General features: G+C 32.5%; 1 protein-coding gene across 6 annotated transcripts in view; it reads left to right on the forward strand.

The window, feature by feature from the left end:
- PAN2 (PAN2-PAN3 deadenylation complex catalytic subunit PAN2) overlaps positions 1–16,082 on the forward strand; it is a 36,259-nt gene that overhangs the window by 14,923 nt on the left and 5,254 nt on the right. For 2 of the 6 annotated variants that reach the window (XM_088226132.1, XM_088226133.1), the window contains exons 12-21: positions 234–391; positions 996–1,428; positions 3,352–3,533; positions 4,493–4,614; positions 5,634–5,766; positions 7,933–8,069; positions 11,273–11,441; positions 11,845–12,077; positions 13,209–13,435; positions 14,296–14,425. In XM_088226132.1, coding sequence (XP_088082258.1) covers positions 234–391; positions 996–1,428; positions 3,352–3,533; positions 4,493–4,614; positions 5,634–5,766; positions 7,933–8,069; positions 11,273–11,441; positions 11,845–12,077; positions 13,209–13,435; positions 14,296–14,425 — 1,924 coding nt within the window. The remainder of the gene's footprint in view (positions 1–233; positions 392–995; positions 1,429–3,351; positions 3,534–4,492; positions 4,615–5,633; positions 5,767–7,932; positions 8,070–11,272; positions 11,442–11,844; positions 12,078–13,208; positions 13,436–14,295; positions 14,426–16,082) is intronic. The other 4 variants (XM_088226134.1, XM_088226135.1, XM_088226136.1 and 1 more) reach the window with 2 other exon arrangements.

Raw genomic sequence — 16,082 nt, forward strand, 5'->3', positions numbered from 1 at the left:
TGTACAAAACTTTTTATATTTTTTATTTTTTTTATTAATATATTTCATAAGAGGTACATGTTTTTTAAAAATTCTATACAGATCTAATTTTATACATCTAGTAAATGTTATCACTGTAACACTACAAAAAAAGAGACTAACTTTTGTGCTTGGAGAGTGACTTACACTGTTGTATAATGGATTTGGTCTTGATTGATTGTATTATTTGTTTTGATTTAGTTTATTTCTTGTAGGTTTTCTATTTAGTATGCTGGATATATCATCAGGATCGCCGTGTCAAGCTTCCAACTTCTTGCGAGCTTTCCGAACCGTTCCAGAAGCTTCAGCCCTCGACCTTATACTGTCCGACTCTGAAGCCAGGATGAAGACTGATCTTGCCTCTCTCATACAGGTTAATATATAATCTTCCATGTTACAAATTTATTTACAAGTGGCGCACGGGCCGCGGCAACATTATTACGACATAATTTTGGCTTTTTTGACACATCAAATGAGTTCCGAAATGTTTTAATCGGGTTAACCTGGTTTAACCAGGGTTATGAAAAATGTAAAAAACGTTAATTGGGGGAATATTTGTATGAGAATGTATGAAGAAAAATGGGTCCTGAACATTTTGGTGTAAAAAGAGGGAAAACGTAAAATCGAAAAACGTAAAAATTAGGTTTTACTGTATTATTTATGATTTTAATGAACCAAAAATACCGCTGGTGTATAAGAAAAACTATCATTATTTACACTAAAAATAGCAATAATTTGAAATTAATGGCTCTTAGGCCCTATGACGAATATCCCAGTAAAACATTTTTGTATGAAAAACAGGTCATACGGTATTGCAGTATCACCGAAAATACACTACATTTTTCGGAAATGTATAAATCTATTATTTCCAACCATTATTTAAAAAATGAGAACAAGACAGTAGCTAAAATAAAAGATATCTTATTTAAAAAAATTGTTTGAATAAAAATTAATCGCTTATTTTAATTAAATTTCAGAGTTGGAATCGATTCATGCTACATCAGATGCACTATGAAATATTAGAAACGAGAAGACGGGAAGTGGAAGTAAACAAACAGCAGGACGACTTCTTCCAGACCATAGAGGGGCGGATGACCACCCTTTCCATCCACAATTCCTCCTTCTCCGACAGTCGGCTGGAGTCCATCAGAGAACAGTTCCTTCTGGAGGATTCCGAGTTCCCCCCCATCGAGAACTCCAACGACGACGTGACCAACCTCTCCTGGAGTAAGCGAAGAGAGGCGGAGGAGAGAGATAGAATTAGTCTGATGATGACGCAGGATGAGGGTAAATATATGTGGCTATCTCCCTCGGCACTGGCCACCAAAGATGACCATTGCTATCCGCGTTACGAGGACGCGACGGTCCCGACGCACTCGTTCAACGGTCTCGGCCAATACGGCATCCGAGGTTTGTCCGACAAACCGCTTTGTATTGCATCGTTGGCTATTCCATATATGCTCTATATATGTATGTAACGTAGTTTCAAGTACATTATATTCACCCTAGTTTATCCGCCTCTTGCACATTTATCGCCTTAGGTACTATCCGACAAATACTTTTTAATTTTGCTGGATATTCTTACAAAATTCTTATATTTAATGCTTAATTTTTAAACTATCGGGAATCTTCTACAGATTGTATGTTATTATTGTAGCATGCATATTAATTCCAGTATTTAATATAATATTGTGTTAACATATTACAACAGAGATGAAGAACATTTAAGAAAAGGTAATATAGAAGTCTAGGCATCTACAGGGCTTATGACCTGTCAATGGCTGGTTTAAGTGGCCACTTTACACACTGTGTAACATTCACCATTCGGCCTTTATTTGAACATCTATATTCCTTCAATTCTTTCATCTGTTGATGTTTGTGAAGTTAAAGAGCCGAAACCTTTATTTATGCGGGTGAGATTCATCTAATTGAATTATTTCACCTACATACTAGGCAACGCCTGAAAATGTTATTTTTTTAATTTCTATACTTCTTCATGGACCAGGTAATTTATCAACAATATTTTGAGTTTGTCCAAATTTAACTTCACAAACATCAACAGATGAAAGAATTGAAGGAATATAGATGTTCAAATATAGGCAGAATGGTGAATGTTACACAGTGTGTAAAGCGGCCACTGAAACCAGCCATTGACAGGTCATAAGCCCTGTAGATTCCTAGACTTCTATATTACCTTTTCTTAAATGTTCTTCATCTCTGTTGTAATATGTTAATATAAACAGCTCCCCAGGGAGTTGAATCCAGTCCTTGTCTACAAAAATTTGGACAAACTCAAAATATTGTTGGTAATATTGTGTGTTTAATTTTTATATCTCTTTAGGTTTTATGTTTTTTTCACTCAGTTACGATTCAAAACGCTTTTGATCACAATTACAAACTTTATTTGATAACTGCAATATTATTTGCTAGTGACATATCTGTTCTGTGTTAACCCAGTTTAGCACCTGTGATTTTAATTGTTATGGCACTTGTCTTTTTTATTTTTGTATTAACCGCATAGACTTAGCTGTTAGTCAATCCTTTCAAAATACCTTTACGGTTTTGCTCGATAAAATACCTGCATGGCTTCTGTTTATAAACCATCTTACCATTTCTAGGAGTAGGCGAAATCGCTCATGTTTACGGCCATCACTTCCTACATAAACATCTGTGTAGGCATGTATGCTCTTTATCATGAACCAAAAGTCTTCGATGCCCGATCGCTTCAATTTAAGCTGATTATTTTCCTCCTCTGCCAGTTCTGTTTTTTTTATTGTTTGGTTTATTTTATTCATCCTTTTTCTATACTGTCCCTAAAAAATTTAATGTAGGGCCTATTACTGCAATATGTAATAGCAAATTTATTGATCCGAGAAATATGATTTATCCGATTTTTGTCAAATGACAACTGACAAATCCAAATGTGTTATTTGGACAGTAAAAATAACTTGAATTATCACATCACGAGGTTAAACAACAGTATTCTGATATTGTAAAAAATCTGAGACCGATTCAATAAATAGTGATGTGTTCCAATTAGGTTAATATGGTACTTTACCATCTGCCATACTCTGGAGAATAAAGTGGTGTAATGCTTGGTTCCTAATAAATCCTGTGGATCGATCTCTTTCTTAAAAGAACATTGTTCATCTCAATAAATACAAGAACTGTAATAAATATTTCTCTCTGCTTAAATACTTGTTATGCATTATATTAAATGTTGTTTTATTTATTTATTCTAAATCTGCTTTTGTTGTTTGTGTTTAGAGTTGATTACAAAATGTAATATTACTTAACTAGCAAATTTAATTGACCTTTATCTTTTGTTATCAGATGACGAAGGAGGAGAAGATCCCAATATATTTGACGTACAGCAGAATAAAGAAGAGAGCGCGACAGATGGAGTACCATACGATGAACATTCCAAGAAGTTTAACGGAGACGAAACTGAAATATCTCGATTGTTTGGGACCAAACAATTACAAATCCACAAGTGTTTGAAATGCAATAGAGAGGTACATGTTTACTACTTTGAAACTTTTATTTGAAGTTTAACAATAGCACAAAATGAAATTGCACATGCATTAAATCTTTATTTGCGGTTTTTATGCTTATTTTAAAACAATGTTTTAATATGCGTACCAAAGTTTTTAATTGTGTTTTTCATGATGAAAATAGAAAAATTACTTAACGTCTACAATTAAAAACATACCAATTAATGAAGCTTAATTTATAAGATGGAGGCTTTAATTCAAAAGTTACTTTTCATTATTGTTAACCATTTATCATACTTATTTTAAAAATTGTATTGTTACATATTATCGTGTTCTGGCAAAAGTCGCTAACCTAAAAATGACAGTTTTGAGTTAAATATGCCATTCGATGCTTAAAATTATGTCCTTTAAGAGGTAACTTAGTTAGAATTTTTTTGCATAAATACGAATTATTTGTTTTTTACTATGAGACTTTATATTATTAAATATTAAAACATTTAAAAGAAACGTTTAATAGAATATTTCTTGAATTGTAATATTGTTAAAAAAAGACATTTTTAACAATATTATAATAATTATTTCCAATATTTCCTTCCTATCACCAACTCTTATAGCTTGAATTGTCCAGATAGTAAACAAATTTTAGCCACTTTGCCTCTTTAAAAACCTTCCAGATATTTTTTTTAATGTATCAGAAGAAAAAAGGTATCAATGGAGTTTATTAAATAGTCATGAATGTAATTTATTAACATGAAACCTTCAAAACACAAAAAATAGATTTTTCCTTGGTCTCCGCAAATTGCGATTGATCAAAATTATGTTTTTTGGGTTGTTGACTTGCCTGAACAGCGATGATATTATGCATAACTAGGGGATAAATAGGTAAAACCATAAATTGTCTATAAACAGTTGGACAAACTCAAAATATTGTAACTTGATGTATTTAAAATATAATAAATTATATTATGCATCTGTTTTAGGAGTACAAAGAATCCATTGTGTTACTGTGTAACCTCCAGTATCACCTGAGTTCTAATGAGCCGGTACCTTTTACGGATGTTTTAAAAGGATCACTATGTCCTAGAAAAACTACCCCCGCATGGTAAGTTTTGAAAGTCATTGCTGGGTGTATATATTTTAGAAATTTAATTTTCTCAAAAAAAAAAAACTTAATTTCGGAGGTTGATATTTTTTAAAAGATGCCAAATTAAATTACATATTATTTTACAAAATACTAAAATGCATTTTTTCAAAATAAAATATTTTGCATTGTATCAAATTTTATGGCAATAGCATTCACTCTCGAGTTCAATTCAAATTATAATTGATTTTCTTAAAATATGTAATTTAAATGTAGGAAACCAGTCATCTAAAAAAGTAAATGTATGATTAAAAAATATCAAAAGGTTCTTTTATAATAATTAAACTGTTGGACATTTAAAAAAAAAAGAATGATAGATTTATAGAATGACCCAAAAAAAGTTTAATTTAAATGCATACAACTGTTTCAGTAAGCAAGTAAATATTGAAAACGGTTATAATTGGAATTTGCACTGGTTGCATGGCAATAAAAAACGTCTATTCGGAACCCGTAATTTGAGAGTTAGCAAAGTTTAGACCAGTTTTAAAGAAACATATTTTTTTGTAAAACATTGGAAAACTATATTTTTTAAATTTTAAATTTCAATTCAATTCAACTCATTTCTTTCATTCCTTTCACTGTAAGTTTGACAAATTGTATGCAAGGCTTGTGTCAGATATTTTCATTCTTTCGCATGACCATATTACAATTACACACACAAATGATAACAAAAACTGCGCTCATTCACTTATTTTAATGTTATTAACTACTTCAAGTTCATAGTCATAGTGAAAGGATTGTTAGAACTACATTTGAAAATTGCAACACCGGGGGTTAGAAAGGCACCCCTACTTCCCTTTGATTGGGAGGGATAGCACAGCGCAAGAGACATGAGGCATTTTTAGTATAAGCGGAAGAGCCACGCTCTTAAAAACATTTTTCTGGAATGTGAAGAAAGTGCTGTTACTGCGTATCCAACTACAAACTATGTATCGTTGAGTGATTGTGAATAATATTCCGAAATGTATTTTGATAAACAGGTGTGAAGGATGCAGTAAGTTTAGTCCAACCCTTCAGTGCTGCTCAGTACGACAACTCCCGCACTTATTAGCTATCAACTGTAGTGTCAACTCGCAAGCGGAAAAAGATTTCTGGCAGAAACAAATGGAGTTTGTAAGTTGTAATTTTTTTCATAAATATGCACATATTTTTCTTTAATTATATTTTCAATAATGTGTACGTACACCAATCCGCTTGTATTTATTCCACGTAAAGACAGTTGATTCCAATATTATATAATAAATATTTTTCTTACCCTCATACATGTTCAGTATAATAATGAAATCCATGGCTATTCTTCGAGAGAAGGTGAATGTTTCAGACTACTAAAATCAAGAATCAAGGGAACGAGCAATCTGTATCATATAGATTAAATGAGATGCCGAAAGTAATAAACCCTTAAATGTATCGTACTGGAAATTTCCATCATACCAAATATTTAGGTATAATTATTGACAATCCTAAATAGTGGATTATTTTTTAAGTCTAGTAATAATTTAGAGAATTCATCTATGGATTTAAGATTAAAGAAAAATAAAATCCACCCTTTTGTCTATGATTTATGTGAGTTGAAATTTTGACTGCGCGTGTTTGTCATTTCTGGAGTTTTGCAAAGTTTTATATTCGAATTTCGGTTAATTATAATTTTTCTATGTGAATTTTTGTATGGTAAAAGATATCAAATTCAATAAAGTAATTGTGAATTATAGTATGATGTAAATTTACATTAACATGCTTTTTTTTCAGTATTATATATTTATGACATTAGGATTTTTTTATAATTTTTTCCCAAAAGTTCACCTTAAAATACACCATAAAACACTTTTTTTAAATTCAATACAAAAAATCATGCATTTACCAGGCGTATGCATAAGAAAACGCGTAATTTTCAAGGGAAATTTATTTTCTGTTTATTAAAAATATTGGCCATCAGCTTCTACACACTTCACCCATCTTTCACGTAAATTATGAATACCATGCCAGAAAAACTGTTAGTCTTTTGCGGCAAACCATTTGTCGACTCATTTTCCAACTACCTCAAAATTGCTGAACGGATGCCGCTTAAAATAACGGTTTTCACCAGAAAACATTTTTTTTTTAATTGTCGGTATTTATACAAATGATAACTTTGAAACTTAACCTCAGAAGATTTAGAGGATTATAGCAATTGATAAAGCACAAAAAATGGCATGTACCTAACTGCATTTATAACTTGTTTTCTCAAATTTTGTAATTAAGAGGGTTTCACCATCATACTGACGATGTGTCTTTGTACATACAACTGCTCTCATATATATACATTATTTATCATTTTAATGGAATTCTCACATAAAACGGCTCTTCTGGACATTTCAATAAACTAATGATCACATCTCAACCCCCTATACAAACCTGATGATGCATAGGGCACTGCTGCAGTACACCAAACACAGCGTGTTTCGATCATCTGTTACACGAATGTGAGCAATTTTACACTTCAGGGGCCAGTCCAGGAGCAGTAAAATATTACTACTTAAATATACCTCGGACCTCGAGCGTGGTAGCCGAATGCACCAACCACAAGACTATGAGAGGGACTTTTTTCCACTCCTTTTTTTCTTAGGATTTTTACTTGAGTAGGCATTGATTCTAAAACACTACAGGATTCTGGTTCTACTGCACACACAGAACCTTATTTTTTATCCCTCTGGACAGACAAATATTTAACTATTCACAGACAGTGTATACTTGTAATGCCGTATAAATAGACTCCAGGAACTCGGCAATAGTTATTTCCACGTATCGGATACATTTATTGTAGGGTATTGTTCTTGTAGAACAAACCTATTGAATTTTTTCAAAGATGGTGAATGGTAACTAAACATCTAGTATAAATATTATATTAAACAGTGCTTTATGATTTTCTTGTTATATTGATCCTTTAAAATGTTTTATTATTTAATTTTATTTATTTATTTGTCAATTGTTTTAAACTTCTTTTGAATGTGTAATATAATTTTTAGATTAAATCTCGGGTAAAAAGTATTGAATGCGTTAATTAAACCAAATATGTTTATATTATAATTTTTGTAAAAGGTCTTTTTGCCGTATCGGTTAATAAAATATAATAAACACGAGTCTCTTGTTAACCTTCGTGTAAGTGGAACATAATAAACATGCGTAAAGGATTATCTCTTGTTAATAAAGTGGTACTGCAACCTTGATAATGGTAAACTCATATGAGATTTACCCAATTCCGCTTGGTATTATTTATAACAATATTAGATATCGCCTTTCTAGATGTCATTAAGTAGTAGCGGTCATCCAGTTTACCATGACGGAACCACTACCACAATCCCCACTGCATACAGTAGCCGGCCGTGTCGGTACGGCCATAACTGTTCTAGGCCCGGTTGTAAATTCAAACACCCAGATGAGTGAGTATGAATAATATTACCTAATCTAGTTTTTTTTTTTACTTTGAATTTATTTGGCTGTATTTATCTACTGATGGTTTAAGTAGCTACTTTACATTCACCATTCTGCCTGTGTTAAAATATTGATATTTCTTCAATTCTTCCGTCCGTTGATTTTCACTTCCCCTTTTTCCTCAATCCAATGAAGTACATATGATGAACTTCTGGATCACCTCTTTCTGCACAAATATGCCGAAGCTTCCGGATTACATAGAGCTCCTTCGGGCAGCTTTCCTCATCTGGCAAAGAGCAATTTTTCCTTGTATCTGGGCACTGCCAAAAATACTCGGGATGCGGTATGTTGCGCGCGTGCTGTATTTTTCTATATATATAAAGTTTATATTTGAAGCACTAACTTTGTGGTTATTCATTATAATAAAGTAAATAAAACAACTTTGTTTTTAACCACTAATTTTTATTTTTCGCCGACCGGTTTCAAAGCAAACAAGCTTCTTTGTCAAGGTTTACGTAACTAATGAATTGATCAAATCATCAAATTCCTACCATCAAACATTAAACCGGCTTTCTACACAACTAATAATATAGGAACATTGTTAAAAAATCACAAAGACAAAGTCCATAAATACAATAAATCTGGAATATACCAATTCAATTGTAATGATTGCGATTCAATCTACATTGGAAAAACTAAAAGAAACTTTAATATTAGAGTAAAAGAACACTTAAGATGCTTAAATAATAATAATTTTTCTGAATTCGCAAATCGTCTGATAGAAAATAATCATAACTTCAATAAAGACACTGGATTAAAAGTACTTCATGTTGAAAATAAAATATTAAAATTAGACTACTTAGAAATCTTGAAAATTAAAAAAGCGATTCATAATAAGAAAACAATAATTAATAACCAAATAAACAATATTTCTTTTAGTCCTCTCCTGGCTTACTTCGAAAATAATGATATCAGATTACCACCCATGTAGGAAAAAAAAACACTTGATTTATTGGTCCACGTGTAGTATTTAGTGAACATGATAGAAATAAAATAAAAAGGAATCAATTCATTAGTTACATATACCTTGACAAAGAAGCTTGTTTGTTTTGAAACCGGTCGGTGAAAAATAAAAATTAGTGGTTAAAAACAAAGTTGTTTTATTTTTTTAATTTTATTTATTGTATTTTTCTACTTTATTATATTGATAAATATTGTCAGGTTTCTGACGCAAGTTGGTAACTAATATTTTATTAGTTTTGAGATATTGCACTTTTAAAACTAAAAGCTCATAAAATAAAACTGCAAGTGGAATATTATAAAATATAAATTTTTAAATAAATTTTTATAATATATTTGAAGCACTATAGCACTTTAAAATTCCCATCTTTACAAGAGAAAATGACAAAAAAACTTATTGATTTTTATTTATTCGATAATATTTAATAATCATCATCATCATCAGTCCCCTTTCGCACCTAATGGAGCATAGGGCACTGCATCGGTACACTAATTGCAGCGTATCTTGATCATTTTTGTTACATGAAGGTAAGATGATCGGTCTTACGCTTCAGGTACCAGTCCAGGGACTATGAAATATTCTGGTGTTAAAACACCTTTTCAAATAAATAGTTTACATCAACCATGTCAGGAATCAAACCCGAGACCTCTTGCATGACAAATCACTGTTATTTTATTTAGTAATCACTGTTATAATAAAATAGGAAATAGGATAAGATTCGATAGTTAAGTATACCTTGATAAAGAAGCTTCGAAACCGGTCGGTAAAATATTATTTTTTTTGTATTTTTTAAAAACTAAGTATTTTTATTTAGTTTTTGAAGAAATATTATTTGATGCCATTTATGAAGACATATCATTTTTGGATATTTTGAATTTTACAGTAAAAGCCCTGTTTTACGCTTTTCAAGGGAGCAACAAAAAAGTGTTAAATTGAGGAAAACGTCAAAGAGAGGAAAACGAAAAACTGCAGAGAAATTGTCATAATTGGGGAAGGGATTATTCATATTTACCTATGATTTCATTAAAAACATTTTGTATTTTTTCAGTCAATACCCCTTCGTTTTTTTTATTGAATTTTAAAAAACATGTTTAAATAACTTTATGTAGATACTTAACCTTAAAAACACATAAACAAACATTTGAAATTGCACAAAATTATTGCAACGATTTTTTCCTTAAATATTGGGACATTTTATTTATCGCTTTTTTAAGTATGTCACCACAGAATATCAACGGTCATTTACACCGTGGCAAAACTGTTTCACACTTTTATGATAACTGTTCTAATATACTGATAAATGTTCTGATAACAATCTTCTTTCCAAATTATGTTTATAACTTCAAATAATATTTCTATTACCAAATTTTTAAACTTTCTGCATCATAATTCATTGATGTAAAGACTTAATTCTTTGTGTCAACCGCATGTCACAATTTAGTAAAATGTAAAAAATAGACACTTAAACAAAATGGACGATTACACTGCACCTACTTTGAATTTAGTTTGAGACAATAATTTACTCATTTTTTTGTTTCTGGCGTTCAATGCATCATTATTAGTGATTTCCAGTAATCCGGCGTTTTCAATAATCGATTACTAAGAGACAACTGTACTGTCCATCGCTAGCGACTATCGAAGAAAGGACTCATCTTTTGGAGTATCTACAAATCTATACATTTTTTGACATTTTCATAAGAGTAGAAGTGCTGCTCAACCAGGCCGTGAGTCCATTGATCGGAACAGGTGGTAATCGGAAGGAACAATGTCCGGTGAATGCAACGGGTGGGGTAGCAATATTCATTTGAGCATTTCTAAGTATGTTTTGACTGGCCTTGCAACATGTGGCTGAGCTTTGTCATGTTGCAAAATTATTTTATTGTGTCTCTTCTCGTATTGCGGCCGTTTTTCTTTCGGCTTTGCCATCTTGCTTCAGGCCAAATTCTATTTTTTTGGCGCAAAATTTGGCATGTAAACACTACGAAAAAATATTTTGTTTACACTTTGACCTAATGGTGGATCTTTACTGATTACAGCGAAAACTTATTCAGGTCCCTAATACATCGGAATTCCATTAAAAATTGTCAATAAATAACATTAATCGAATCGTCCGTAAAAGTTGATCGCCAAAAAATTGTTGCCTAACAATATCTTTTATTTCTGCATATAAAATGAATATTATGAATTTAGCCCTCCAAACCGATGGCAGTTTGCATCTCAAGCATCAGCTCCACACCGATCCGGGGGAACGGCTCCCGGCTCCCTACCCTGGCTCCCACACCACATGCGCGCTCGTCTGGACCCCACCACCGGGAGACTAGGCATTTGCAGGACCGACAAAACTAAAGAACCCCCTAAGGTGAGACTTGTACAATTATTTGGCGGTATTGAGAAACTGACTTTATTCAAAATCGAATAAAAGATTCTGCTGAATACTAGTAAGAAATTCATAGTTTTAACATTTGAAGCTCTATAACATCAAGATTCATGACAATATTGTATTTAAAATTAAAAGATCACAAAGTTCAAAATTTAACCGAATCGTGACATGTTAGGGATGTGGCCAATGAAACTGACCGTTTTTGTGTGAATTAAAAAAAAAAATTGTGCTAGAAATAAGTACAAACTTTTTTTTTCTACTTGACAGAATTTCATAGACTCTTACTAATTAAAATTGTAATAAAAAATGTGATTTTTCCCTATTCAAATAAAAACAAAGTTATTGAAAAGTAATTGGTACATGTGTAATTTTAACATTCCAGTTGGACTTGACAAACAATATCCGCATAAATGGTTCAGGCGGTGATATATTCACAGACTCTAATTACTTCTCTCCTGACGCTGCTTCTAAGGAGTATTCCCTCAGTGCAGTGGTATGCCATATTGACGACACCCACAAGAACATAGTGGCTTTGGTCAAAATGCAAGGAGATGAAGTACACAATAAGGCCCCTCAGAACGGCCAGCCGCAGTGGTATGTCTTCAACGATTTCAGGTATGTAACTTACATATTATATCCAATGTTTTTTTGTAAATGCATTACGTGTATAGAAACTGATGTCAAAGAGGCAGTTCATTTTATTATTTTTTCAAATCTTTATAGATATATAATTCCTCTGTACATGTGATGTCACTGAACTTCTCCTAAACGGCTTACCGATTTACGTGCGGTTTTTAGCGAAATGTAGATCTTCGCGCTGCGCGTTTTCGTAGATATTAAATTTTTAAATCGAATCTGTAAAAAAAATTTAGAAGCATAAATCTTTTTTCATCGACTTACCAGGGTTACATTAGACGAGAATGCATATTACATAAAGAAATGGAAGAATGTTGTTTTTTGTGTTGTATTTTGAAAGTTTACAAACAACATTCGCTTTTTATGGATCGCAATCAGATTCTTTCTTCACAATCTCCCCATTTATTTCTTTTTACTGGATTTTTTGGAAAATATAAATAAATATTAACTGACATGAAATACAATTTTGAGAATCGTATTCTTGAATAAAATACACCCCTGTTGGTGAAAAGAGCCGAGTTTGACATTTGCAAAAAGAATTCTATTTATTTTATGTTTTGGAATTCAACCAAGTACCTAGGTACCTACTTATCAATGAAAAGTCTTTTTTCAAGGTAATAGTAAGCAAGCCAACATTCGGACTCCATATTCCCTTCTCAAAAATGTTTTCCCTCTCTGTTGCAAATTTTTTTAAAATTAAAACATTGTAATTACTTTTCGACCTCTTCTGACTAAACTTTAGGTATCGGTACTCATAAAAAGACAAATTATTTAAGTAAAATTTATTCTAACTATTTAAAGATAATTAATTGAACTGAAAAGTTATTAATGAAAAAACTTTAGTTTTGGTTTTTAAAAATAAATAAAAGCATTTTTTTAAATCAAACAAATTTTGTGGTACTTTTCTTAAATTATAGATTAAATTATTATGCCTTCAATAATCATTTTAAAAAGTAAAATGTTTTTATTTTATACCAACTAAATATAACGCAGAGGTTTTGCGAAGCTGGAAAATAGTTTAAATACACATACAGCATGGTCCAGGTAGACATGGTATCGATAATAATGCAATTTTATAAATTATTAATGCCAAATTCACTACCTTTTTAGTGTCACAGCGATACCTCAAAGTGAGGTGAGCTGGTTCAACTTGGAATGGAAGATCCCCTGTGTCCTGTTCTATGAAAGTGAGTCATCCAGGACGAGCCGATTACCACCGCTGACTGCCGACAATGGCGCCCTTCTCCCGACCACCAATAACATATTTGGGGGAATCACCACTTCGGACAGCACGAGCGCCTTCACACCTCTCGCCGCCCACGAGATGCCTAAGAAAGGTAAACAATATTACAAACTCCAACTGGCCCTCGATTGCAAAAAGACAATATGAAGCTTTATTTGGATACCAACAAAAATTTATTATCATATTACAGCAAAACCCCTGTTTTACACTTTTCAAGAGAGCAGCGAAAAAAAGTGTTGAACTGAGGAAATTAAAAACTGCAGAAAAATTGTATAAACGATCTTAATTGGGGATTATTCATATTGATCTATGATTTAATTAAAAATATTTTTTATTTTTTTAATCAACACCGCCAATGTGTTTTTTTAAATTTAATTTTTTAAAAAAAACATGCTTTAATAATTTTATGTATATTTTTTCCCTAAATATTTATCTGGTCAGGAGGTTCAATTACAGTGGTGAATTACATCATAGAACACCCGGGCTTGTGAAAAATCACATTTAATTTTTTTGCTCTCACCGGGAATCAAACCCGGAACCTTCCATGTGTGAGTCAAGCGTCTTGACCACTACACCACGGAGGCCGCCGTTTTTCTTACACAATGCCCAATTGAATATTAGATGTGTTTTACTTTATTTTTATACACCTTAAATTACATACCAAATAGTTTAGAACTACCTACATATTATCCATATTATACCAGCAGGAGTGCGAAATTGTGAGTTGTGTGATATTTTTGGAAAAAAACTTAATATATAGGTATGTTATGTCAAATTGGTGGTTCTATTTAAAATATTATTTAGATTTAATTCATTATTGCATAAAATATAATAATAATTATACTTTTATTATCACCGAATCATCCATTACGAAAATCGCTCCAAATAAATTATAGTGTAAAAGTTTTAGGGTTTCCAACATGATAATACAGAATATTTATTACTCATTCCCAGGTGAATTGGTCGGAATGGATGCTGAATTTGTGACCCTTAACCAAGGAGAGGCTGAACTGAGGAGTGACGGCCGACTATCTACTGTACGACCGAGTCATCTTTCTGTTGCCAGGATTACCTGCGTTCGAGGGTAAACTTACTGTCTTCTTTGTTGTTGTTTTCTAACAATCACACTTATGTGGGTACATCGTCCTTAGGTTGATGACACACATGCCAAATTATTTCACTAGAAATCTGGGTGTCGACCGAAGAAAGCAATTTAGCATTTTCTGTTTTAACACAGTGCATTATATTGTGCAAGACTAACTTATTACACATAGGGCTTTTACTTTCAACTTAACTTCATCTCTGCCGTAGAGACAAGAACAACGGAACATAATGTATGAAAGGGCCACAGGGCATAGTCATTCAGTGCCCCAATTTCAGTTCAATTTTGTAATGCAAAAAAGCTGAAATATTTATTTAAAGTGGGTGAGATTGTACTAAAAATATTTATCCCACCAGGAAACAACTGAAAATCCGTACCTTTTTTTAGACTAGTTATTTTAATCAGCAATATTTTGAATATGGCCAGTCGTTTGTAGACTTAACTAAGAATGACAAATATCAACAATAATTCCAGATTAGAAAGACTTCCGGAGTTCCTTCTCGAGAAATTTTCTGCCTTTTGAAAATAATTGTTCGTCTTTATAAAATCCTTAGCGCCATGGTTGGCAAACGCGTTAATCAAAAGAAATAAATTTCTGCACAAAAACCCTCTTTTTAGAAGTCTGTTAAAACTAAATACAAGTACTGAATAAAACTGTATAAGTATCATACTTGATAACAATCTTATTTATTGATTACATTTCTATTATTAAAATAAATGCAAAGGCCTAGCATTTCCTTGGAAAGTTTCAATGAGTCAGGTTTGTATGTTGTTAAAATATTGTTCTCAGTATTAGTAGCCTAATGTTGAAATATTAAAATTGAAATAAAAAGTATTTTAAACACGACATTCGTCAAAGTGTCACACTCAAATTGCCAAAGAACCTCATGTGTCTCACGAGCCGCACCTTGATCACTGCCCTAGCGGATCAAATCCAGTATTTTTGTACAAACAATTTGATGTATTGGAATGCAAATAACAGGTTGGGGAAAAAGTAATTTCGTATTTTTCGCTTTATTTCAATGCTTTATAAAAATTGTTATAATCATCTGATTTAAGTCAAATATGCGCCGTTCTGTTCGATAACTTGTTGCCAACGAGAACCCAACTTGAAATCCAAGAGGACAGAATTGAGCGTTTGGCCATAGGGGAGCAGCTCATAGTAGAGTATTCCCTGCAATCCCACCAAACACACAGCAACACCTTTCTGGCCGTCAGTCCTGGCTTGGCCACGGTCTGCGCCGCTTTGTTAGCTTTGGACCACGATCGCTGTCACTTGACAGTGTTGTAAGTGACCCATTTTTCATCACCAGTCAACATCCGCTTCAGAAATGGTCGATTTTGTTGCGATTCGCAGATAGAAATTCAGTCCATGAGTTTTTTTTGCGTCAGCTCGATAATCCAACCTTCTGCAAATGCTCCTAGGTGATGCTACAACTGCTAGCATGACGGTCTATCTTGATATTTCCCATGATTTTATCGACATTTTTGACGACAGGCCTGCAAGAGCGTGGTGCATCATTCACCTCCTCTACACCAGAATGAAATCGCTCGAACCACTGTTGTGTAACACAAACTCAAAGCGCAATAATGTCAAAGAAGCGTTTGTAGTATACACTCACTCCTTTACAACGCCGTA

Source organism: Micrasema longulum, unplaced genomic scaffold (genome assembly GCF_059751315.1).
Source record: "Micrasema longulum isolate JH-2025_06_02 unplaced genomic scaffold, ASM5975131v1 h1tg000411l, whole genome shotgun sequence".
NCBI classification, from domain to species: Eukaryota; Metazoa; Arthropoda; class Insecta; order Trichoptera; family Brachycentridae; genus Micrasema; species Micrasema longulum.